This window comes from Peromyscus leucopus, chromosome 5, assembly GCF_004664715.2.
Source record: "Peromyscus leucopus breed LL Stock chromosome 5, UCI_PerLeu_2.1, whole genome shotgun sequence".
NCBI lineage: Eukaryota > Metazoa > Chordata > Mammalia > Rodentia > Cricetidae > Peromyscus > Peromyscus leucopus.
Window position 1 is genome coordinate 43,613,832 of NC_051067.1, and position 26,802 is coordinate 43,640,633.

The 26,802-nt window shown below is 39.9% G+C and overlaps 1 protein-coding gene across 2 annotated transcripts in view; it reads right to left on the reverse strand.

The window, feature by feature from the left end:
- Vps41 (VPS41 subunit of HOPS complex) overlaps positions 1 to 21,217 on the reverse strand; it is a 157,162-nt gene extending 135,945 nt beyond the window's left edge. The window contains exons 1-2 of one of the 2 annotated variants that reach the window (XM_028860126.2): positions 21,153 to 21,217; positions 12,804 to 12,842 (exon numbers count right to left, since the gene is read on the reverse strand). In XM_028860126.2, the coding sequence (XP_028715959.1) occupies positions 12,804 to 12,842; positions 21,153 to 21,173 (60 nt within the window). In that variant the 5' untranslated portion in view covers positions 21,174 to 21,217. Of the gene's footprint in view, positions 1 to 12,803; positions 12,843 to 12,915; positions 13,328 to 21,152 lie in introns of those variants that run through there. The other variant, XM_037205920.1, reaches the window with a different exon arrangement.
- Positions 21,218 to 26,802: the final 5,585 nt, after the last annotated feature.

Consider the following 26,802-nt stretch of genomic DNA (forward strand, 5'->3'; position numbering starts at 1 on the left):
AAATACTTTTACAACACAGCTCAGTGAAGCATTCCCACAAGGTTTCAAAAACCATAAATAAAATGAAAACTCAGTATTAGGCACTTTATGTACCATTTCATGCTTTCCTGACAGGTATCCTTTATGTTTAGTTAAGAGCAAGCTAAAGGTGAATTTTAAGGCTTTTTTTTTCCTGCCTCCTTGTCAAAAGAAAGAAAATAGGAAATGACTCAAAACTACAATTCACAGAGGTTATTCTGCTATTGCAGACTCTATATTACATTTTAAATAAAAAAAAATTTAATCACAAGAATTTAATATCTAGTTTCACTTTAATTTTGGGAAAAAATTAAACAGAAAAAAAAGCGTGCAGCTTGAACTTTCATGGTAAATAACTCTGTGTTAATAAAAAGCAAATCAATAATTTTGTTAAATTTTAATAATCCTACAAACCTACAAATAAAACCATCAACAGTCTGAGTTGAGATGACAGTTAACTGTGTTACTATGACAACCTGGTGGAACAGAACACGTACTGACTTGCAGCTAAGTGAAGATATGAATAGAGTGACATTTACCCATACAAGAAAAGTTTGCAGCTTTCCTTCAAAAAGAATCAATTTCTCAACAAACACGGATCCGTACTAAGTGTATAGCACTTTTAATTAAAGACAAATCCTTGGACCATCCTATGAAATTCTAGAACACTATCAGAAAATGTCATTTCAGGGTCACTTTTGCTGAGTTTTGAACTTAAATGGAGAAAAATCATTTTAGGAAGTAACAAATTAAAGTTATTAAAGGTTTCTCTGTAAGAACCTGCTCAGTAGCTCTTCCTTTTGTCAGTGTGTCCTGGGAGGATGAATATCCCAGCCAAGTCCAGGGCACTTCACCTGGTCTTGTGTACCAACAGTAATATCATTCTCATCATTTAAATTCAAGTATAAAAAAATTTAGTCCAGCTAATGGATTCTACATTTTCATCCTACTGCAATTTTTGCCAATATCTTTGTTCACACATTAATATATTTCATACAATGTATCACTGTTATGATCCAAATAAAAACCTGAATTTCACTTACAAAGAAAAAAATGTTAGCTGGGATTGGTGGTATAGACCTATAATCCCAGCTACTTGGGAATTGCAAGTTTGAGGCTTACCTGGAGTACACTTGAGTTCAAGGCCAACAGTGTTAACTTAGCAAGACCCTCTCAAAATAAAAACATTAAATGGGGCTGGGACATAGCTCAGTGCATGATTACAATACACAGGTCATCAGTTCAGTCCCCAGTTTCACATGCACCAGATGTCAATCATTCCACTTTCTATTCCTCCTATTTATACAGAAATTACATTTTTATTTTTGGATACCACTTCTTTATTAAATTCAACTTTAACTTTAGAAACCAAAATTGACAACATTAGCTAAAGAAAAGAGGTGAGATATCACATAAAGCCCAGATTAAGCTTGTAAAAACATCTCCAGGAAATCACTACTCGGCAACCCGTCATCACTCTGTGCAGATGGCGTTCCCCTTCCAGGACACCTCAGCTGAACCATTAGGAAATTTAATCAGATGAATGGTTTACCTAGTTTCCTGTCATCAGCTACATCTGACTAGGGGCAAATCCTTTTAATAAATATCCAATGTTTTAAAGCTGGATACAATAGGGAGACACTAACATCCTCAAAGAATTTCTCAGTGTTTAAAAAAAAAAAACAAAAACAAAAACAAAAAACTGCTCTCATGCAGCTTGAATTTCCACAGTAAAAACCAAGTGTTAATAAAAAGCAAATCAATAATCAACCATGGTTATGAAAGTCTAAAATAAAGGTTTGCTTCCTCTAGGACATTCTGTCTAGAACTCTAATTACTTGAGGAAAACTGAAATACTCAAAATTGTACTCATTCTTACAAGTTCAATATATAAAATATAACTACCAAAATCCAATATCAGAACATTTGAATTTCAGAATATTTGTATTTTAAATTGTCTCTCATTACCAATAATTTTACTCAATAGAAGATCCATGACATATGCTAATATTTCTGATCAATTATAATTTATCAGAGAAAACAGAGAACATATACAAATTAGGAAAATATTAAAGGCATTATTGAAATAAATGTCAAACAAAACACAATTTGAAACTCAAAAACATAAAAATATTTTAAGGAACAGCTCTAACCATTTCCACAGAGTATTATAAACAAGCAACAGAAACAAATGGAAATCACATATTACTGGACATACACATTTACTTGAAACTATGTTATCCATAAATGTGCACATACACAGGACTCCTTCAAATTTAGTACACAAAGTATGCCTTTAATTCCAACACTCAGGAGGCAGAGGCAAGCGAGTCTCTATGAGTTCAAGGCCAGCATGGTATACAAAGCAAGTTCCAGGATAGCCAGGGCTACACAGAGAGACCCTCTCTTGAACACCCTCCCAACCCCTGCAAAAGAAAGAAAGACAGAGAGAGAGAGAGAGAGAGAGAGAGAGAGAGAGAGAGAGAGGAGAGAGAGGGAGGGAGGGAGGGAGGGAGGGAGGGAGGGAGGGAGGGAGGGAGGGAGGGAGGATGGAAGGAAGGAAGGAAGGAAGGAAGGAAGGAAGGAAGGAAGGAAGGAAGGAAGGAAGGAAGGAAGGAAGAAAGCCAAAAAGCAAACAAACAAAAAGCCCATCTTCAGAAAGGGTAGAGGAGTCACAGGCCGAGGAAAGGGATTTATGAAAAGACACTGCAGGTGAGGCGCAGTCAGTCGGGGGCTAAGGCCTTTGGCTAGCTGTCTAATGCCCTCCCCAAAGTGTGCAAAACAAACGTGATCACTTTAAAAAGACAACCCGCACTATTAATTACTGTGTGCTACACTTCTGTTATAGAAGCAGTGTTTGATTTATGTAAAAAGATGAGCACCTGGTAAGAAAGATGACTTCACGGCTATTTCTAAAGTGTCAAAATAGATCAAGAAAACTACATAATGAAGCTGAAAGAGTAATTCCTGATTTCCATTAATAATACAAGGTATTACAGCTGCCTCAATGACCACACTTCTCACGAAACTGACATGAAAATAACCGACTACCTCTAATAAAACAACAGTGGTCACAGCTTCCAGAATGCCTTTCTACTTGTCCGCTGACAGATACGCAACTGCATTGTTGTATTATGAAAATAATGTTACATTTTCATCTTTTAAGAATTATTGCTAAAAAAAAGAATTATTGCTAATATGGAAAAAATCATAAAAACCACTGAAAATTGAAATTGATAAATTAATATAGATGTCTCAGATCTGCTTTTTCAAATGTATAGAAAAGTCACCATGATTCTTCATTCCTAAGCATAATTTTTTTTCGGTCTTGTCATATTTCCCTTCTTGCCTTTGCTTTTTTTAATTAATTTATTTATTCTTCTCTCATCTATTATATCCCAACCAGTTTCCCCTCCCTCCCGTCCTCCCAGTCCCTGTCCCCCACCTCCCCTCTTCCCTAGATCCACACCTCCTCCATTTTTCTTCAGAAAAGAGCAGACTTCCCATGGATATCAACTGAACAAAGAATAACAAGATACAACAAGACAAGGCACATACCCTCATATCAAGGCTGTACGAGGCAACCCAGTAGGAGGAAAAGGGTCCCAAAAGCAGGCAAAATAGTCAGAGACAACCCCCACTCCCACTGTAGGTGTCCCACAAGAACACAACCATAACACATGCAGAAGAACTAGGTCAGACCCATATAGGCTCCCTAATGGTCAGTTCAGTCTCTTGAGTCCCTATGAGCCCAGGTTAATTGATTCTTTGGGCCGTGTTCTTATGGTATCCTTAATCCCTCTGGCACCTACAATCCTTCCTCCCCCTCTTCCATAGAATTCCCCCAGCTCTGCCTAATGTTTGGCTGAGGGTCTCTGCATCTGTTTCCATCAGTTGCTGGATGAAGCCTCTCTGACGACAACTGGGCTAGGCACCGATCTATGAGTATAGCACAATATCATTAGGTCTCATTACATTGACTTTTTTTTTGTTGTTGTTGTTGTTGTTGTTTTGGTCAGTCAGATTTGGTTCTATCCTAAGTCTCTGAGCTATCCCAGTCTCTAGTTCCTGGCCCTCCAGGCAGTATCAGGTATGGGCTCCATTTCATGGCGTGGGTCTCAAGTTGGACCAGTCACTGGTTGGCCAATCCTACAAGTTCTGTGCCACCTTTACCCCAGTACATCTTGCAGGCAGGACAAACTGTAGGTAGAAGGTTTTGTGACTGGGTTGGTGCCCCAGTCCCTCCAATAGAAGCCTTGCCTGGCTCCATATCCTCCATTACTAACAGTCTTCACAAGGGTCAACCTCACAGATTCCAGGGAGTTTCCTCACCCCTGTGGTTTCTACCTCACCCCTAAAATGACCCCCAGTTACAGTCTTCTTATCCAGTACTCGCTCCCTCCATCCCTCTCTCCACCAAACACACACCCCTCATCCCTCCTGTTACACATTACTTTTAAAAGTATAAAACACACATTGGCAAGTTACTCGTAATCAGGTGGTTTCTGTTCCCCAGGAAGTGCCTAAAGACACTTTGGCCATAACTTGGTCATGTGGCAAGAAGCTGCTACTGGCAGCTCCCAGCTTCTACAGAGAGGTCAGTGTGGGTGAGATAACCTATAATGTGTAAGACTGTCCCAGAAAATAAACATCACTCAATTCAAGCAGCCTATGGTACCAAAGTCAAGTACCACTTAATAAGATTCCACTGATAAAATATTTTACAGATATTAGCATCATCCCCAGGAAGCATCTTCTTAATGCTTGCCAGGTGAAACACATCAGGAAACACTCTGGACAATGCAAATTTTTCTCCAGGGAATAAAAATAGAAGAATACACATCAAATAGTAACCTCCCTCAAGCTTCATGCTCTTCATCTAGGGGACAGGGGTGATAACTTGACCTATGTCATGCTAAAGAGGAGGGAGGGGATCACTGCTCTGATATTGCGCCAATACACTCTAAAACAAATATGCACTGCATTTCTTATAAAAATAAATGCTATTTTTATCAAAATAAAATTAAATGCCACCATTCGATATCGTTCAAACCACATCAAGTGAACCGAAATCCCCGTGTTTTGGAGCCTCCCCCCTCACTCAAATACTCTAACTAGGAAAGGGAGGGAAAGTTGAGCCTGTAATAATTGAAGAGCACTGCTTAAGATGCACAAGTCAGGCAGTCTTCATAAACCCTGCCCTCTCCTTTGCCCTGTGGTATCAGAATTTCATGTTCAATTCAAGGAGAAAGAAATAAGGGGAAGGTTCCCATGCCCTGTGCCACACACCATAAACAGGATCAACTCTCATCATATGTTTTATATTGGGAAAGCGATAAGAATATATAGAAGAGGAGGAAAATGAGAAAAGCAAATAAGCTTTTCATTTCCTCCCAGTCATATGGAATAACCTCACCAATCTTCAAGATATGCCATTCGGGTGGACAATTTCCGCCACTAAAGCCAACATAACCCTCTTTTCCTTTCTTCCCAATATCCTCTGGTGATCACAAGATCCTCAGAAGCAGGGTTTATGCCTTTTCATTGTTCTGAACTTCACCTAACAAAACTGTGGGTACCCAATAAAGACCAGTCAAAACAAATGTCTGTAGTAGCAGAAGACCCAAGTTTAGCAAGCAGTTCCCCTAAGGTATCCCCACTGAGATCTCCACACTTCATATCAGAGACTAGGAACCCAAGCAACCGCAGGTGGCATAGAAACTCTTAAGATACAGACAGAGGAAAAGGAAGCTCTAAACAGAGTAAGGCAGTATAAACTGGAGTTTTAGATAAATTTATAGAAATGATGCTCCTCCTTTCCTAGCGGAGATAGAAAGCAAAGACCATGTAAATTCAGTTTTCAAAAAACCTTATATTTAAAATTTGTACCCTGTTATATGACAAAGGACAAATGTTAAATCCTTGAAATGGCTGGTTTAGCAGAGACTTAATGCTTCCTAGGCATGTCTAATTGCATGTTCCTTTTCTAAATGTATAGAAGCATCTGGTAACCAGCTCCACACAAACTTCTTACAACACAATCATTTCTATATCTATTCACAACTAACAATAACATTAAAATGAAAGCAATTACCAAAATCAAGGTAATGATACCTTGATTTTTTTAAGCCTACAGCCTATTTTTTTCAGAAGTCATAAGCTGCCTGAAGAAAAAGTAGGCAATTGCTTTCTAGCCTCCTCCCAATACTCTGCACCCACAACTCAACTCCGCCTATAATCATAGCCCTCTTTACTCCTACCCGTGACCTCTTTCCACCCTGGCCACCATCTTTCTGCATCATTCTTCAGCAGGCTGGCATGCCAGACACATGATATGGGAGTCTCAGCCTTGAATGCTGAAGGACCAAGGGAATCCTGGTGGCACAAAAACTTTACTAGAAAACTGAGACAAATCAGAAAACAACAGTAAGCCTAAGCACTAGGGTCACTCCCCAGTCTGGGTACTCTGAGGTGAGAGGGCCTGTGACAGAGACTAATGGAAGGAACTTAGGTCACTGGAGGCAAGTCTTTGCAGAGATTGGGACCCTGATCCTCACTGTTTCATTTTCATTGTCTCTCATATTCTTATATTCTCATATTCATTCTCTCTATCTCTCCCGACTCCTCTTCCCTTCCCACCTGTCATCAAGTGAACAGGATTCCTGTCACATGCTCTCACCATTATATTCTATGACACCACAGGTGCAAAGCTAGAGAGCCAAACAACCAAGAGTAAGAAAACCCTCTGAAACCAATCATCTATATAAATGTTTCCTCCTTTCAAGTGGACTATCTCAGGTAAGGGATGTTTGACACAGTACTTCTGAAAGACAAACAAAATAAACTGAATAAATCAAAGCCTAAAAGGACTGCCTCTCTCCTTTAGCAAAGCACCTGGCCCAGGCTATGTGAGCTATAAGTTCTATGAAAACTTTGAAAGCACAAGAACCCTCAAGTTTCCCACTGTCCCTTAACATGGAAATACAGTAATATATGAACGCTTTCAGGAAATAATAGTGGCTTCTTTCCCAAAGAGCCCAGTGACTACATGAGATGAACTGCAGGAGTCCAGCAGCACCAGGTGCTTCAAGGCTAGCAGGCCTGACCCCTGCACCCTGGAGAGCAACAAGATCTGTCTTTTTGTACCATTGTTTGAAGAAAATGACTGCTAAAGGAGAGTCTGAACATTTATTAATCCTTTAAGAAGCCAAAGTCACCTACATACCATTTAGAGATATCATTCGATATAAGCCAAAACACCCTATCTGTAGAGAAAGAACCCTAGAAGAAATTTCTAATCTGGTTCCAAAGAAATACAAGGGCCCAAAACATACTGGACAGAAAGACTAGAAAGGAAAGGATGCTGTATTCATTAAGTCACACTTTCCTTAAGTTCAATAACATTTTCTGAATATGAAATCTCAATTACTTATTGAAGAGTATTGTCTTTACGTTCTTTAAGTCACTTACTTCTATTATGTGTTTAAATATATATGATACATAGCATATACAGAGAGAGACTGTGTCTATCTTTGGAAGGTAATATACTAGTATAAACTATGAAAGGTTAACACTTGTACCTTGGCCCGTGCTAACTTGAATGTACTGGGTCACCTAAAGCAAGATTAGAGCTGCAAACCTTTACTTCATTTTTTTCCCCCAATTTAATCAATTGCTTCCAAACCAAGGAGTTGATGCTAAAGAAATGTATCTTCTACTGGCTGCACCACAAATAACCCATATACACTGGGCAAGTATCTTAAAACCTGAGTTACCCTACTTTTAAAAGGGATGATAATATCGGGGATTTTTTGTAAAATTTAAATGTACAAACTGTTCATAAAGTATAGTATCTGGCAGTATCCAGTGAATGTCAGTTTTTTAAAGTATTGTAAGTAACAAGTGTAATACCACAAGTTTAAATTGCAGAACTCATCTCCTCCTTCAGGTGCTAACTTCCCAGTACAGTGCTAGAACACATTATCGAATGAACAGAAACACTTGGAATCTAAATACTTCTTTGACTTCTTATAACAATGACACATTCATTGCCTTTGACTTCAGCTCAGGATGCAGTTCTGTGACAGAACACTTCTCTAGCACACTCTGGCCCTGGGGTTTGATCCTGAACATCCATGAGGAAAAACAGAAGTATTCAAACACAGCTAAGTGTGAGTCTGACTAATGAGAAAAGAAGAGGAGGTATTGCCATTTCCTACAGATTAACAAGAGCCTCTCCCAGATGCCTATCACAAAGCCAAAACTCCCAAACTGCCCAGTCCCTTGGTGCTGAGAACAATGACAAGAGCCTAAAATCTCAAGCTCTTCCAGTGGTTGGCCCTCTCTAATCTCTCTCTGTACAAGGAGATCAATTTTTGCCGGGCGGTGGTGGCGCACACCTTTAATCCCAGCACTCGGGAGGCAGAGCCAGGCGGATCTCTGTGAGTTCAAGGCCAGCCTGGGCTACCAAGTGAGTTCCAGGAAAGGCGCAAAGCTACACAGAGAAACCCTGTCTCGAAAAACCAAAAAAAAAAAACAAGGAGATCAATTTAGTCCTCTGAGATTGCTGAAGGAACCAGTCATATTCTGAAGTAAAGAAACATGACAGAACAGATACATGGTAATCTCTATATTTATAAACAAAATATCAACCTGGGATGAAAAGAACCACAGAACTATGCAGATTCCTTATAGCATTTTTAGTCTACAGAGAAAGAAGCCTTCAAGCCTCTACAAAGCAGATTTGGACCCCAACTGCCAAGTGAAATCATTAATTAAACAATATTTGAGAAGAGTCATCAGAAAGACACACACATCTTTACAAACAGCTCCCCACGACATCCTAGGATAACCAGCTTAAACACAAAGTGCTTCCAGGATGCCTTCCCTTGTCTGGATGTATTTCACTCCCTAAACTATAAAGTAAGCCACGTGAAAGAACTGTGGAGACAAGGTCATCCAATCAAACTATTTAATGCATTAGTTTCCTACCAGTACTATAAAACATGATAACAAATACTGTTCCTTTAAACAATGCACATCTGTCTTACAATTCTGTAGTAGGAAGTCCACAGCAAATAGCCCTGAGCAGGATTCACATACATACCACATCACATCATACCATACCACACCATACCATACCATACCACACACCACACCATACCCCACACCACACCATGCCACACAACACACCACAGACCATACCACACCATGCCATACAACACACCACATACTACATACACAGCATACCACACCACACACACCACACCAGACCATACTCTCTTCTGGCTTTCTGTTCCATCTGTAAAGACCCTTAAGATCCCACTGGTCCTGCCCACATGTTCCAAGGAAACTCCATATCTCAAAGTGAGCTGAGCGCCAACCTTAACTCCTCTTGCTTCTGTAATATGTCATAGTCACAGGTTCTGGGGATAAGGAAAGAGACATTTCTAGAGAAACATTCTTTCTGTTACTAGATTAACATTAAAAGCAGAAGGTTAAAATTAGTAGGTATGGAGCTGTATGCCCAGAGCCAAAACTAAGCTAAACAGTTCTTATTTGCTTCTTAAATCATTTTCACTTTGTGAATACAATCCAAGAATCAAACAATTCTCATTCTGAGTCAGGGGCTGGGGCAGTCACTGCTCTGCCTGATAAAGGTTACTCTCAAGGCCCAAGCTTGATGCTGTCCAAAATAAGAACACAAGATCACTCTATCAGAAAAACTATCACTTACAATGAAAGGTAAGCCATCAACCCCTCAGGCTGCTCCACATTCCCCTCAATCAATGTTGTTTCTTTTTTAACTGAAAATACTTTCTACACAATACACTCTGATTGCAGTTTCCCCCAAACTCCTCCCATATCCTCCCCACCTCCCCAAACACATTTTTTAATCTACATTTATTATCTGACATATCCTAATAAGTATTCTTGTTTATTGTCCACCTTCTTGATCAGCACTGGTGCACTGTAGTATCCTAGTATTCAATAAGTATTTGAGTGATCAATTAGTCAATCTTGAACTGTCGGAAATAATTTTCCTTCCAAGCAGTGAAATTACAAATTCCATTCAAAGGTCTATTAGACCATGTTTATCTTTTTAATCTATAATAAATGGCAGATACATGGAGTGAAAATCTTACATCCAGAAAGTTCTACAAGTTTCTAAAAGGATAATATTCATAAGATTTGCTTCAAAGGGAATGTTTATCCATACCTGAATAATAATCAGCAGAGCCTATTTTAATATTAATAGCTCCTTAAATAAAAGAACAGATTTTTAATCCAAGGGCTACCTAGAAAAATGGAACCCTGGAAGTCTACACTATTTTCCACAGCAATCAATTCAGAACAGGGTAATTACCATTATAGGTACTAGTTGCTAGAAACCTGTATATTACAATTAATATGAGTAAAAAAAAAAATCAATTGAATTTTCAATAAATGATTCATAACCTCTGTTTACCAGGTGAGATTAAATAATTTTGTGTGGTGCATTTTCTGATTTAAAAATAACTTCTCCTGATTTCACACAATGACTGGTTTTCACTTCAACAAAACTGCAAGGGAACTCTCCATGGGGCTGAAATGCCTAGAAGTTGATTTTATTTGAAGATTAATTTCTCACTCACCATATTATTTTGAATAGCTTCAGCTGCCAATTCATTTTAATTTTAATGTTTAATACTAAACTATTTAACTTATGAAACATACTCATGCCATCAGAACTATGTATAAACTAAACCACCTCAAAGTCATGTTTAGAAAGTATGTTTTTTAATAACAGTAGCAAAAACTATAAGGATAGAGGTGACAGTAATTAGCCATTCTGTTATTACACATCTTGGCCAGGGGCTAAGAGATGCAAAGTATGTACTTGAATCTTTGCCTCAATGGAATGCACTACAGACAAAATCAACCAAAACTTGGCTATTTCAGTTGTATGAATCATACACGGCCAATGCAGCCTTCTTACAGAGCAGACCCCCATGTTTCAGCCCACATATGGTACTCTTCTCTCTCCTTGGATCTCCTCTTAAAACTGATGTGTTGGGGGCTGTAGAGATGCCTCAGCAGTTAAGAGCATTGGCTGCTCTTCCAGAGATCCTAAGTTCAATTCCCAGCAACCACATGGTAGCTCACAACCATCTGTAATGAGATCTGGTGCCCTCTTCTGGAATGCATCATACATGCAGAGCACTCATAAAAAATATAAGTAAATTAAAATTTTCTTTTACAAAACTGATGTGTTGGGGTATTTTTTGGTTTTGGTTTTTAGTTTTTTGAGAGATGTGTTGGTTTTTAACAAACATTTTTAATCCATCAAATTTAATTCCTGGTCCTTAGTCACCTAGTGTAACTCCCAACTATATCAACACTACCACCCTTGCCAAATTCTTTTCATTTGGTTTCACTTTTCAAAAGCAATGAAAATCATACACAATAGAAGACAGTGTTCCTTTCTCAGAGATCATCGGAATTGTTCTTCCACACACTGTCAGACACTAGCAGATATCATTTCTACTTATGAGCAAATTCAGAAAGGAGGCACCTGGGGTCTCATGGCACTAAGAATCCTACAGTGAAATCTTAAGAGCCATGACCAGAAAATGTCATAATCTATATGATGCTATCTGGAGAAGTATGTATAAACCTACTATTTCACAAGAAAAGCAAAATCCATATAATATGCAATGTATATCAACAAAAGATGAGATTATCAGATACAGTCACACTGATAGAAATTTCTTGCAGGTTAGCAAGATACATTTTCATTTGCCTTCCCTAAATAAAATATTAAAAGAAAAAAATTATCCATTAGTCCATCCACACAATTTATAATCTAATTAATTTGCATTATGCTCATCCTATTTCTTATACAGAGTCAATTTTCAAAGCAGTGTCAATTTTAAAAGAACAACTTTATTTCCCTTGAGTAATAGTCTTTAACAAAACTCCCTAGTAGTTTTCTTTTTAAAGCAATGAGCTACAATTTCATTGATTCAGGAAATATAGATAGGGGCAGTGAGCATAGGGTATATGATCATTCACGTTCATGGAAAAAGAAAATGGACGGGCGGTGGTGGCTCACACCTTTAATCCTAGCACTTGGGAGGCAGAGCCAGGTAGGTCTCAGTGAGTTTGAGGCCAGCCTGGTCTACAAAGCGAGTTCCAGGAAAGGCGCAAAGCTACACAGAGAAACCCTGTCTTGAAAAAACCAAAAAGAAAAAAAAAAGAAAAGAAAATGAATGAACATCCGGACTGGGGGCATGGCTCAGCAGTGCGGCACTTGTCTACCAAATGTGGGGAGCCGGGCAGAATCTTCAAAGTAAGAAGAGGGGAAAAAAAAATACACACACACACACACACACACACACACACACACACACATCTTAAAACCACAATGCAAAAACTGTGAAAACATGCAGGCTTTAGTAGGTGGGCATCAGTTTCTAAAACTTTATGTCAGTCTTCCCAGCATACATAGCTGCAGGTAAAAACGCCATTCAAGATAACAGATAGAAATCCATAGTGTAATGACTAATGCCTTCGTCTCCAAAGATGAAGAGAAACATTCCTGTTTGGTTTTCTCTATATATGCTTAAGTTAATCCATTTAATGTTTTAAAGACAACCAGCACACTATTACTTAAATCTCTGCTTTACAGCCCTGTTCTTCTAGCCCCTTTTCTCATCTTCCAGGCTCTGGGAATGCCATACTTCATTGCCAACAAGCTCAAGACAGCATCAAGGTGCGTGGCAAATCTGCAGGCTCCATCTTACCTCTGATTCATCTGTAGACTCTTCAAGAGACCCAGTTTCCTGAAAGCACAGAGGAGAGAGGGTGTCAGGAGAATAAAAACCATTTGCAATGGGAAAGAGTCATTGTACCCACCTGCTTTTCTGGAAGAGTCGTTTGCAACTGCATTTCAGAGGATTCCACATGCTCGACTCTCACACCCCTTTTACAACTTCACACTATGGCTGGCCTGGAATGGGTAAGGGGTGGGAGTGGAGGTGTGGAAGGGATAGGATTATGGGGCTCCAAGTTTCTGTTTTCCCCCTCTCAAACTCTGAACAAATTACCCCAGAAACTTGATATGTGAAATCTGAATACTCAGCTAATGGAAATCCATCTGGCAAAACCTCACTGATACCACAGCAGAACAAGAAACCACCACATCAAATGAGCCGGTTGTTAATACTGAAATCTCTTATGTCAATGAGTCAAAATTACCGTCTTGCTAAAAGTTTTAGGGAGGAAATTTGTTTGTGTCTCGGGACGGGGGATGGGGGGTGGGTTTGTTTATTAAGACAGGTTCTCATGTTCCAGGCTGGTCTTAAACACTCTATGAAGCTGATGAAGACCTTGAACTTCTGATCCTCCTTCCTCTACATCCTATGTGCTAGCATTACAGGCATGTGACACCATGTCTGTTTTTATGTCATGCTGGGGACTGAACTCAAGGCTCTGTGCATGCTAGGCAAGCACTCTACAGCTAAGCCACACCCCCAAGCCTAGAACAGTTCTTGTAAAAAGAATCTCCCTACAGTGGTACTCATCAAATGTGGTATAAGCCTGTAATAAACCAGTAACTCTAAGACAAATTCCTTCACTTAGCACAGTTCCCTTCTTGCTGCACAATGAATCTTGCTGCTCTGGAGGAAACACAGCAAAAAGGGAAAAAAATGGACTTGATCCTGCTCATCTCTCACCTGTCCACTGAAAGAGAGAATCTGCTGATGCCACGCATCCTCAAAGAAGTCAGCAAAATGAAGATTTACTTAACGTACTTATAGTTATCAATAGCAATAAAAAGTTACAGCTAATATGCTGACACTGAACGTAAGCATTTTACAATCCATGAGGTAAACAACGGGAGCAACACAGGAAGAGGGGTAAGAACATTTTAGATATAACACATTTTTAAGGAAAAAAGAACATTCTAAAGAAAGTCAGATGCACATTATAATCAATTCAAGATGGATAGTAGGATAAATGTAAATCTGATGCTCAAAAACAACAGCTTTATTTTACATGTTAAAAAACAATAGAAGCTTGGAAAGAGACAGCTTCTTCTAGAGGTAGCTTAGGTCTTAAGGAAAATATAGTCCTTGTCTGTGAAGACCATGTGATAATTAGAGATGTTACATGCAATTAAGAATTTTACTATACATGTGTTATTAACAGGGATAAACCAGAGAATCTCTTCTGCATGCCCATACAGTTTGTTTCATTTAATGTGACTCAGAATCTTAGAACTCTTTAGTTTGAAGCTGCAATCCTCCAAAACAATGGGTTGTTCTTACATCTGCAAAACAGAGAGAGAGAGAGAGAGAGAGAGAGAGAGAGAGAGAGAGAGAGAGAGAAATCCAGCTTTCCTACCATGTGAAGTTGTCCAGAAAGAGAGAGAGAGAGAGAGAGATCCAGCTTTCCTACCATGTGAAGTTGTCCAGACAGTTAAAGGCAAGTATCCCACCTACACTTCTAAGTCATTTCTCCTCTGCACTAGCCATCCATTTCCTGGTCTTAGTCGTCTTACCATCTTGATCTAGCTCTTCTACACATTCCACTTTTAAAATGAAGTCATTATTCCAACTGAATATAGAGGCCAGAAATAACCCACGTAAGCAGCACTAACTCATTTCCCACGAGCATCCTAGGAAAACACAATGGGAAGGGCTCGTCACTTACAATGACGCTGAAAGAACGAGGTCTCGCCGGGCGTGGTGGCGCACGCCTTTAATCCCAGCACTCGGGAGGCAGAGCCAGGCGGATCTCTGTGAGTTCGAGGCCAGCCTGGGCTACCAAGTGAGCTCCAGGAAAGGCGCAAAGCTACACAGAGAAACCCTGTCTTGAAAAAACCAAAAAAAAAAAAGAACGAGGTCTCTACGTCTAGAAGAATGAAAGCCACGCACAGTGGACAAAACGCCCAAAGTTAAACTCTCCTCCCCTGAAGCTCCACAGAGAAAGCTCACTCGACATTAGCCTTAGCATTGATTTCTTGAATATCTCACAAAAAGCTAAGGCTATAGATGTAAAAATAAATGATACTGCATCAAACTAAAAATCTTCTGAATTGCCAAGCAAATGATATATAAAGACAGCCTATAGGCTGGGAAAATTATTTGTCAGCCATACACTTCACAAAGGGCTAACCTCCCAAACCTGCAGAGAATTCACACAACTCGACAGCAAGAAAACGCAGAACCTAATTAAAAACAGGTCCTAAACAAACATTTCTCCAACGAAGACATTTTAAAATGGGCAATTGGTACATTAAAAGGTGTTCAGACTCTCTAATCTCAGAAATGCTAATCAAAGCCACTCTATCACTTCAGATAACTCTAGGATAGCTTTTACTAGAAAGACAAGGGATGAGGAGAGCTGTGATGGGTCTGTTGCATTATCTCCTTATATGTGCAATAGAAAAGCAGGAAGTGTCAAGTAGGCAAATATAATAAAGCAGTAGCTACTAAACAGGGTGTGTGGAAATGGTTAATACAGGTCACAGGACACAAAGCAGCAGATATGAAGGAATAAGTGTTCTAAAGAGCTCAGGGACAAAATAAGGACCATAGCTACTAAGAGTATATTCAATGAATTGTAAGGATTTTTGTGAAAGAGCAGATTAATTATGGAAAAATAGACAATTCTGAGAAGGGATGCGTATCTTCATGTTTCACTATGGTGACCACTTTATGAATATATATATATGAATATATATGCTTCTCATAACATCATGCTGTATACTTTAAACACACAGTAGAAATTGATTTTTACAAATTTTTATAGTTACTTCTCTGACTTTGTTACTGACCATCTATCATATTCCACTTATAATGCTAAATGTTTTAACATCTGTACGTCTATAACACAGAATTTAAACATTTCTAACCCCTTAGGCCAGAAAAATGAGGTATAGAGGCTGAATTTAATGGTTTCTAAAATATCTCTGGTCCCTGAGTTCCCTGAATACTAATTAAATAGCAGTAGCAAAGCAATGTTGTGACACCCATACTAAAAACCTGTGTCGAGATCCTGATTTCCTATATCTAGAGTGCTAAAAACATACTTGGCTACTCTTCCAGCAAAACATTAAACCTAAGAATATTTTTTAATGTGGAATCCACTCAAATATACATACTTGGTAAATGGGGGAGTGTCCCCTCACGTGCCTCATTAAAACAACATAAATCATCAACCAATAGAGCTGGCCCAGAACCTCAAAAACCGATTTCATATTTTTTACACCTGAAAGAATGCAGTGCCAAAATGTGAAAGTTTCAGTGGTTGGCACCAGTTGAGAATGTGTGCTTCAGGACTCTGTAAGACCTACCATCAGCATTAGCACAAACTACCTGAACACAGATACGGCCTCAACACATCTACACTTCCATCATGTTATGTAAGCAATGCATGGTAGACCTCAGATATTAGCCCAGTATGGGTGCTTAGCTCCATTCTTAGACCAATGTTTCTGCTTAATGTTCTAGAGACAAAGAAGTAAACAGAAAGGCCTAAATATGCAAATACCAGAAACAAGACTGAACCATGACAGAGGTTACAATTAAAGACTGCATGGTTTTCAACATTTTTAGCCTCAAGAAATCTCTTATTTGAATCGTGAAAATATAAGCTAAAACTGCCTTGTTCTCTATGTAACATAAGTCAAACTCACCAAAACAGCCCACAAATAATGTATGAGTTTATGTATATGAGACAGGAGTAAAATTGAGATGATCAGAGCAATGTGGGGATAGGGAGTTATCAGTAGGTAAACTTTCAGTGTGTACGGTGGTGATGGCTGTACAGCAACTTGAATACACTTAATCTAACTCAATCACACACTTAAAAATGACTGAAGTTGTGAGCTTCATGTCCAACTAAAAACTCCATGCTGGTTTGGCTGAGGCAAAGATGTTGGGCTACAAGATACCACTGACACAAATGTATAGCCACTCAAATTCTAGGCAGCAAGCTTAACAATAAATTCAGTAATTCACCTTTCTTTCCCAAAGCAATCTCTTGAACTCCAATCATCTATCTGAAGAACTTCCCCTATGACCTGTGTTGGCCCTGAGGTATTCATCAGCTGTCCAAAGCACAGATCAGACTGATTACTGCCATCCTCAAAGAACCAGCAGTGGTCTCCCAGGCCCAGACTAGATCAGATCTGAATCCCCAGCAAGGCAGAGGGGGAGTAATTTCTGACACCAGGAGACTTCTAGTCTCTCCAGCCCCTGCACAAATCTATACCACTCTAGGCACACTAAGTAAGCTATCACTGAGAATCACATGCTCATGTCTCCATGCTAGAAGCAGTAAAATGACAGGTAGGATTTAGGTGTGGCCTACAGATGTGTTGTTTAACCTAGAGGATGGTTTTCAGAAACATCTCTATAAAAGTCTGCATTTCCAATGTAAAAATCACATTACATCTACATAGTATCTGTATTTCTGCCTAACTTCAGTTGGACTGAACAGCAATGCCAGGATGGAGGACATTTTACCCCTCAACACCATTTCCAACCCCACGTAGGTCGTGGACACTTGCCTTGAGTTTGTGATTCCCAATTGAGATTTTTTTCCTTAGGGTATTCCCTCCACTTAACCCTGGCTCAATTCCACAAGGATCCTTACGGTTTTCCAGCTTCAAGTCGTGTCTCTGGAACTCAGTGGGGAAGGTGTCGCAATGCTTCAATATGAGCTTCACTATCATGACCCTAAGTTCATGGTACCAACCTGAGATTTAAAGGTGAAAAGCACTGGCTTTTCTAAACTTTCACTTTCCTTAACAGCCCAACCTTGGATGCCCTGGCCAAGCCTGGATCTGAACGATTAATCTTTGTCTAATTTATAACTATTTTATCCTAACCACTTTAGTGGATTTATTTCATAACAAAGCTTATAGAATAAATTAACAGGCAAGGAAATGGAGGCACTGAAGTATATACAAACCTGATTTTTATTTTATATGCACATTGATATTCATCAGCATAGACTGAACCATCTGATAACCTGCAATAAAGATGGAACCCCCCCTAATTTCTAAGATGCAGTAGTGGAAATCAAATTTAAAATTCTCTCCTCCAGCCAAGAAACAGATGGTTAATTTTGTGGCTGGGTAGGTAGGATGAAAGTGTGTGAAGGCTAAGTGGAAGAAATGTAGACAATGTGATTCATATTACACCTGAAGGAGTAACAGCCCAACATTTTAAATATGATACAATGATTTCCCACTAACTCTACTGAACAGGATTCACATGTGACAGTTACAAGTGTTCTCCTCCTACTAGATTCATTTCAGCACTTAGGATTTGGAAACTACTAGCTCTTGGGGAGATACAGACATGAGGAAGCTATGGCCCTCATTCTGAGGACTCAGCAATCCGCAGGAGACAAATACACCCACCAGACTTCAAGCAGAGTGTTATTCATGAGAGGTCGGGACAAACACTGTTGGGCATCTGTGACGATAAAAGACACCTATAAATCGTTCCAGAAATAAGCAAAACTGCTGGTTACAAGAATTCCAAGCAGAGCTGTGGCTATTAGCTTTCTATGAACTATAAAACACAAATGTTACTTTTACAAAGTACTTTTTCTACATTCAGCAAAATCAAGGCTTCCATTATGACTTAAAGACATCTGTTTACCCATACTCAAGCAGTGATTTCAGTTTTAAACTGTGAATTTTTTATAGTATGTTAACTCAGTACAGATGTCACCATTTTGGCTATTCATAAAATTAAAGGGGAGACAATCATCAAAGAACACAACACTCAGGAAAGATAAGCCAATGGGTTTAATTTTGTGCTATTCATCTTGGAAGGATGTTTGCATTTACAGAACAGGGTACCAAGAAAATGCTTCGCCTCCCTCTGTAATTTGTCATGGTAGTTCATTTAATACACATGTCAACTCCTAAAGGACTCAAGAGGAAGAAAAAAAGATGCCATAATTTCCAAAAATATGCAAGGTGGCAAAATATGAGCACATTTACTCACTTGATTTTTGTGAACTTTGTCATCAAAAAACTGTTTGACAAAGGCCTACTATCAGATTTTAATGGCTCTTACTGTAAGTGCAAAATGCACCAATCCAGAAAATAAGAAAAGCCTGCTCTTTTTAATCTTCAAAGAACTAATAATATCAATATAATTATAGAATCATAACTTTTTATGAATTCATAGAACAAGTTATGAATGTACACTGGTACCAACTGGGAAGGAATGCTCTTTCCAATAGTACATTGGAAACACCACAGGAAAAATAAGGGCTAAAAGGAAAGCCATCAAGATGGTAAGGGCTAATTTTACTTCTTAAAGTTCATATTATATATATATATATATATATATATATATATATATATATATATATATATATATTTAGATTTAGGTTCTTCAGCATATTTTAAAAAGCAAAGTGCAAAGTGGTCTAGTGAAAAAAATGTGAGTTTTGAAAACATGAGACTAAAACATTATAGATGTGAGCATGAGAAAATTCAAATTGACTGAATTTCAATCCATTTATCTATAAAATCCAATAATTTAATATATTAAGTATCAAGCAATAGCCCAATATTGGTTATCAGTAGTGAATAAATTCTTACCATATAGCATGCAAAAGTGAAAATACACAAGAAAAATAAAAATTTTAAGACATAAATATTATGCAGAATATTATCAGAAGATGGTTTCAAAGAATGAGCAGGAGGTCTCAATCAGGAAGCAAAATTCCACAGAGGCATGAGGAAAGTAAAGGGGAACGCCCTGTAGATATCAGAAATCCTGAAAAGGGCCAGTGTGAGCAAAGGTTCTGGGGAGGAAACATGCCTGGCTTGTTTACAGAACAAGAAAGGCAGTGTGAGACAGAGTGGTACAAGAGGAAGATGCTGGTCGGAAATGAAGTCAGAGCATGGAAGGGGTGCCTGCACAAGGCCCTAGTTGGTAATTACCATATATATGGGCACTGTTTTACCACAGTTTGGGAGGAAAGGGTTTGAGACATGGAGGCTTTATATGACTTCTGTATCAGAAAAAAAATTTACCTCACAGAACTCTTTTGGAAGGACCAACTGTCGTGTGAAAGGGGCTTTTGAAGCTGGAAAGCACTGTACAAGTGTGAAACATCTTATCATCTACCTGATTTTCTACTTTTAACACCAGACAGCTTTGTCAAACTCCTCTTCTGCATGAGTGGGAATATAAGGGGTACTACGTTCTATCACACTGGATCTAATCTAAGAAGTCAACCAACTGGGGCTTTTGTTTCTCTACAAAACCACAGCTATGTTTCAACAGAAATGGAAATGCCCAATGTGAAAAGCCGACTCACAGTAGTCAAACTGAGTAAGGCCTGCTGGGAAGGCAAGTTCTGTTCCCCTTTGGCCTGCAGTGCAAAAGATAGTTTGCATAAATGATGGGTAAGAGGCTCTTGCTAACACAATGCCAAACCCATATTCTCCCAAGGCAAATTCCTTAGCTTTTGGCATACATAAAATAAGCACGGATGTGAATGGTAAAAAGTCTACTACAAGCCAATGTCTCTTATGACAGTAAACAGCTCATCACCATATATCTTCTTAAGGAGCATCACAGGAAAGTGGCAGACAGGCCATTTAATGTAAGAAAGGGAAATATTGTATATGTCAAATTGAAGTGAAACTAGAAACGACAACTCCTGGGGTCTCTTCTAAGGTCTGGCCTTAGTCTTCTATTTTGTCAGTTTCATTCAGTTTTTGTTCTTTGCCCTAATGTGTGGCTATCAGAACGGCTTTATGAAAATAAAGCAATAATTTCTACTCAACATCTCAGTGCTACCTTCTGAGCTGCAGGCTGGACGTTGCCTTCTAAGTCTTACCAGCAACAGGGATAATCCCTTCAGCCTTGCATAGCCCAGTCTCGACTTGCCTTCTTTGAAAAATTCCACTTAACATAAACCCGCAGAGCTGAGCCAAGGCTAGGCCGGCTCAGACGGTGGAGGTGTGCATGACGCTATCCCCGAGGGGAGGGGCCGCCCCAACTAGCCGGGCCAGGACAGTCTCAATCCCGGCCCTCCGCGCCCCAGACCCCCTCACTCAAGTCTCCATGTCCCATTTGCCCCGAACTAGCTCTGCCAGCGTTTACCTGCTCCTCTGCTTCCGCCATAGCGCAGTCTGAGAGTCACATGACATACCCGGAAATAAGAGAAAACAGCCCTTGGCCACAGCAGCCTACTGGGAAATGTAGTTTTTCCCCCACCAATCCGGTTCCTTACCCAGCTCTCATTTTTACTCAACAGGGTTCCGTTTAAAGGAATCCAAAATATATTGAGTTAATGTTAGAGTTTATTTTGTTGTTGATATACGTCCTATTGTTACTGTAGTATCTATTAAGCACTTTCTATTCCAGGCTTGGTTGACAGTAAAATTATGAATTATCTCATTTAGTACTCTCAGCAATACCCACGGTTATCCGCACTAGCAGGCAAGAGCACAGTGCCTCAGAGATCTAACTAATCTTACATGAGAAGAATAGGTTTAGAATTGGTCCCTTCTCGATGGCCAAGACTACAAATGTTCTTCAGGCTAATACTGTTGCTGTGCCTGCCCACTCCCTGTTTTAAAGGATAGTGACTATAAAAGAATGTCTGCAGTGTTGATTCAGAAAATAATGTATATTCTAACAAAGACTTTGTATCTTGGTACATTAAATGGACATCTTTCTTTTTAACTTAATTTTTTTTGTATAGATATTTTGCCTGCATGTACCCCTGGAAGAAAATAATTATTTGCTAAACTTGCATTGACTATCTTCAAGATAAAAATATAAGTTTGTCATTTGTAAAGTCTGAAAAACATCATTCAGAAAACTTGACCCTCCCCTATGTTTCTGAACAAAATCAACTGTCTTTCTATTCCTCGGGAATCCATTCACCTGTCCAAAGACATTTGTCTGTTAATAGTGTCTTAATTCCCTGGCAACTCACAGAGGCAGCACAATTGGCAGCACATGGTGGGTGTCTCAGCATCCTTCTTGTTCCCTGTGGCACACACTGACTCTGACCTAGTAGGAAGTCATATACTCAGTACTATGTGCTTCTCCTGGTCTCTGGGTGTTGCCTTCTCAACCTGTTTTCCTTTGTGGCCCACAAGCCATGATGATGTCAGCTCTCAGACACTTGGATTCCCCTGTGGACGTAAACAGCCTCCAAGACCCTTTGCTGGAGTCCCTCTTCCAGCCTGCTCCTCACTCAGCTCCGTTAGACACCCACAGGCAAACACCCAACCAAGGTTGTGTCTAATCTAAGAGTTTCTCACACCTGTTGCTAAGCAGCTCAGGCCCAAACAGTGCTCATGAAGAATTTCAAGCCACAGAAGGACCTTGTGAGAATGTTCTCCTTGGCAGGAGCCTAGGTAATCTATCTCCTTCCTTTAAGGTCCCAATGACAAAAACCAAACTTCTGACCCACCACAGTTCCCCTGGGAAACTAATGAGTTTATAGAGCTCACAGAGCATGCATGAGGGGCTACTATCAGGAGCACAAGTGGCCCCAAAGCAGCTGCACCAAAAAGTGCTCACCCTCCAAGGATGAAGCTTAACCATAACAACAGATGGAGCCCCTTTCTCCTTGTTTTCCCATCTCCTACATACCTCTCCCAGAAACTACATGCAGTTAGGACAGACTGGCATAATACTGGCTGGGAGGAATGGCTGGATACTGAAGTGAGGGTCCAGTGACCTCCCTACCTCCTTCTATGAGGGAATGTCAACAGTTAACAGAACCAGTTGGACAATCTTTTGCAAGCAGACACAGACGGTCTTATGAAGATGGATATTGTTGGAATCAGATGTTAATGCAATGCAACAAGCCTTCCACACAGCAGATATAGAGGAAGCCCTAAGTTTAGTTACCGTGGAAAATAGAAAGAAGCCTTGATCTTTGGCTCCTCTGATTTTCTTCACAAACCATCATTTTCCCTTTTCCATTGTGGGCCACATCTACAGAGACTAGTAAGACTGCCTTCTCTTTGGACTGGCAGAATCCTATCTTGATCAAATAGCTACAGGAAGGAGGAAGAAAATGCAGGATTGTTATCATTGTTTCTTCCTTGCTGTACTTTTCTTGCTGTTCATTTCAATTTTGGTGAGAATCAGTCATGCCTAAAAGGAGTGATTAACTGCTGGAAAATCATCATTGAATTCCCAAACAAGGCTTTTGTTCTTGTTCTAGACAACCCTGTATGATCCACTTCAAATTTTGAGGATTTTTTAAATTTTTTTTTTGTTTAAGTTTGTTTTTTTGAGATCAGGCCTCACTATACAAGCCTGGATGGCTTAAATCTTGCTATATAGACCACGCTGCCCTTGAACTCACAACTCAGTTTCCCAAGTGCTGGGCTTAAAGGCATGCATCACCATACTCAATCCTCAAATTTTGATGACGTCCTTTCCCTCTAGGCTAGCATTCTTTTTAACTCCACATGGCTTCTGATGCACACACAGATAGATATGGAGATTGTGGGGTGTGTGTGTGTGTGTGTGTGTGTGTGTGTGTGTGTGTGTGTGTGTGACAGAGAGAGAGAGAGAGAGAAAGATCTCACACCGGCTTTGTGTTGATGGCAGAATTGGAGCTGAGGTCAGCTGAAAGTCCTTGTTGAAAAGGTCCCTCTGAGGGCTGGAGATATGCATCAGTGGTTAAGAGTGCCTGCCATCACCATCTTCAGGACTCAGCCTAAACAGACATGCATGCATATTCTCAATGCTCATATACACACAGAGACACATACACACTACGTAAATAAGTAAATAGATGATAATTTTACAATAAGAAATAAAAGGTCTTCTGAGAATCCAAATCAGCCAGGGTTGCAGCTCTGATTTTATTGCTGATTTTCCTGTCTGACTGTCTGTCTGTCTGTCTTCTGGGGATTTTTTTTCAGCAGCTGGAGCTCTAAGTTTGTATGTTGAATGAGTTCTCTCCAAAGAGTCTCTAAAGAACACATCCCTTTCATCCACTACACAGGTTCTGCTCAGCAACATGGAGAACACACTAAAGTAGTCTAGACAAGCAAAGCTGGAAGCCAGTCATCAGCTCTGGCCCATGGTAGACTTTTAACTCTTTGAAATGAAGAATGTTTAACATCTTATCTTTCTCAAAGGAGATGTTGTGGGATGAATTGGAAAAGCAGTTGAAGTTTGCTGCAGATTCTTCTTTGCTCACCCAAACCCAGAGAGTCCTAAGATAATGCTCTCCACATCTTCTGTCTTCACTATAATAAAATACAATGAGCATGGGATCCTTCAGGCACAAGGAAGATGAAGAGGCAAAAGCATGCAAAGTTGCAACCTACTATGGGCTAGGTTCACTATGGGTTACTAGGCAGAATGAAATTGGCATGTGACCTCTGAAACCCACATTTTCTCCCGTGGGAGTTTAAGGTTCCCTTATCTGAAAGGTCCTAGTGCTTCTTCTTGCTACACAAAATACTCTCCACAGATCACCTGGGACCTCATTAGAACTGAATGAGTGACTTACTGAACGATAATTGATTTTCAATAATGACCCCAGATTATACATACATTGGTAAAAGCTTGAAAAGTGTTTGGCCTAGCAGTTACTAATTCTACATCAGACCACTCATTTTTTTTTAATGCATATTGTCTACTCATCCTCTCCCTTCAAGCTATGGAGAGATAGACTAAGTTCAACTCCTCGTTCTCCCTGTATAGGACTTGAAACTTACTTGGTGTAAGCAACCAGACCTCAGCCTTTATATTTATAGAGTAGTTTGCTGAGTTTAAAGATCTGTCTTAAAAGTTATCCCTATAGGTTTGAAACAGAGTAGTATCTTAGTAAATTATGATGGCCAGCTGGGCAGTGGTGACACACACCTTTAATCCCAGCAGAGTCATATTGATCTCTGTGAGTTCGAGGCTAACCTGGTCTACAGAATGAGATCCAGAACAGGCTCCAAAACTACACAGAGAAACCCTGTCTAAAAAAAAATTATGATAGCCGTTCTATTCATAATAACTTTATCTCATCTTAAACAATATGAATGGCTTCAGTGTTGACCCTTACAAAGTAGTGCTTCTACGTTTAGCAATGAGAACTCAGCAAAGTGTGAAGGTGACCTTAAAAAAGCACCAGCCAGGTAGCCTTGCTGAAAAAGTAGCAGTTTCAGGAAACCACCCCAGTCTTGAGTCTCTATGCCTTGTTACCATGGCTTTCTCCTCCAGGTGCTTTTGTTTTTCTGCTCAGTTTGATTTGGAGAGATGATATCAGGCAGCATTAGACTGTTACCTTCTTCACACTAAAATCTTTAGGATGAAATGACAAGCCAACTCACAGCATGTTACATTACCTGCTTCCAACAGTACCCTTCCACCCTTTCTTTAATTAACTTTTCCCTAAAATAGAGAAAATAACATTAATGCTATCTTTAGTGATAACAAGCCTCAGTTTATTTCACATTTTCGTTTTTTTTAAAATGGAACCAACTGAAACCTTCATAGTCTACTACTGCAAATGCTATTTTAATATACAGCTTACTAGAAATATCAAATGTCAACTCCCTACCTCTAGTTTAAAAAAAAATCCTGAGATACTCAAGTCATAAAGAGAAAAGATTTGTGATGGTTCACAATTTGGGGGTATTGTAATACATAACAAACCACCACCACCACCACCACCACCACCACCACCACCACCACCACCCCAGCTTTAGAGCCTGTGAAGAGCCAGCAGATCACAGTGGGGGTGGGGGGTGTGAAACAAAACCGGAAGCCTGGAAGAAGGGACCAAAGTTGCACTGCTCACACCCAGCGCCCTAATACCTCTCATTAGATTCAATTCTTGAAGGTCATAGGATATCCCAAAGCACCAGGCTGTGGTGGTATTGTGTATTCTAATAAATTTATCTGGGGTCAGAGAACAGACAGCCACTAGATACAAAGGCTAGAAAATGGTGGCACTCACACCTTTAATCCTAGCATTCCAGAGATAGAAATCCCTCTGGATCTCTGTGAGTTCAAGGCCACATTGGAAATAGCCAAGCATGGTGACACGCCTTTAATCCCAGAAAGCCAGCCTTTAATCCCAGGGAGTGGTGGTAGAAAGTAGAAAGGTATATAAGGCGTGAGGCCCAGAAACTAGCAGCATTTGGCTGGTTAGGCATTTGGCTGGTTAAGCATTTGGCTGGTTAAGCATGTGGCTGGTTAAGCATTCAGGCTTTTGAGCAAGGTGAGATAGCTGTGGTTTGTTCTGTCTCTCTGATCTACCAGCATGGACCCCAATAACTTGCCTCGGGTTTGATTTTATTGATAAGAACTTTTAAGATTCCTGCTACATCTGGCGCCCAACGTTCGTGTTACGAATTCATGAAAAAGCTGTTTGCCTGTGGCCTTGTGAGCCCCAGCTCAGGCCCAAGCTACACTCAGGTGGTTGTGGTGGCACACACCGGTAGGATTTGCTGAAGGAGGCAGAGGCAGGAGGATCCCAAGTTTGAGCCGGCCTAGGAGGCTTGGGAGAAGCTTTGGCCCGGACTGAACCACAAACAGCAGTGGGACCATGGAAGCAGTGGCTACTGCTCCACGTTGCCAGCTCCTTCTCATCATGTTGGTGACTGCGGTGATGCTGCTACCTGGGACGAAGGGTTTACTGCTGCTGATTCAGAGAAGAATTGTCAGGACCATCGTGTTACAAGAAAGCATCGGCAAAGGTCAGTTTGAAAAAGTTTGGCAAGAAAAATGGTGGGGAGAAGCTGCTGTGAAGATTTTCTGTTCTAGGGTAGAA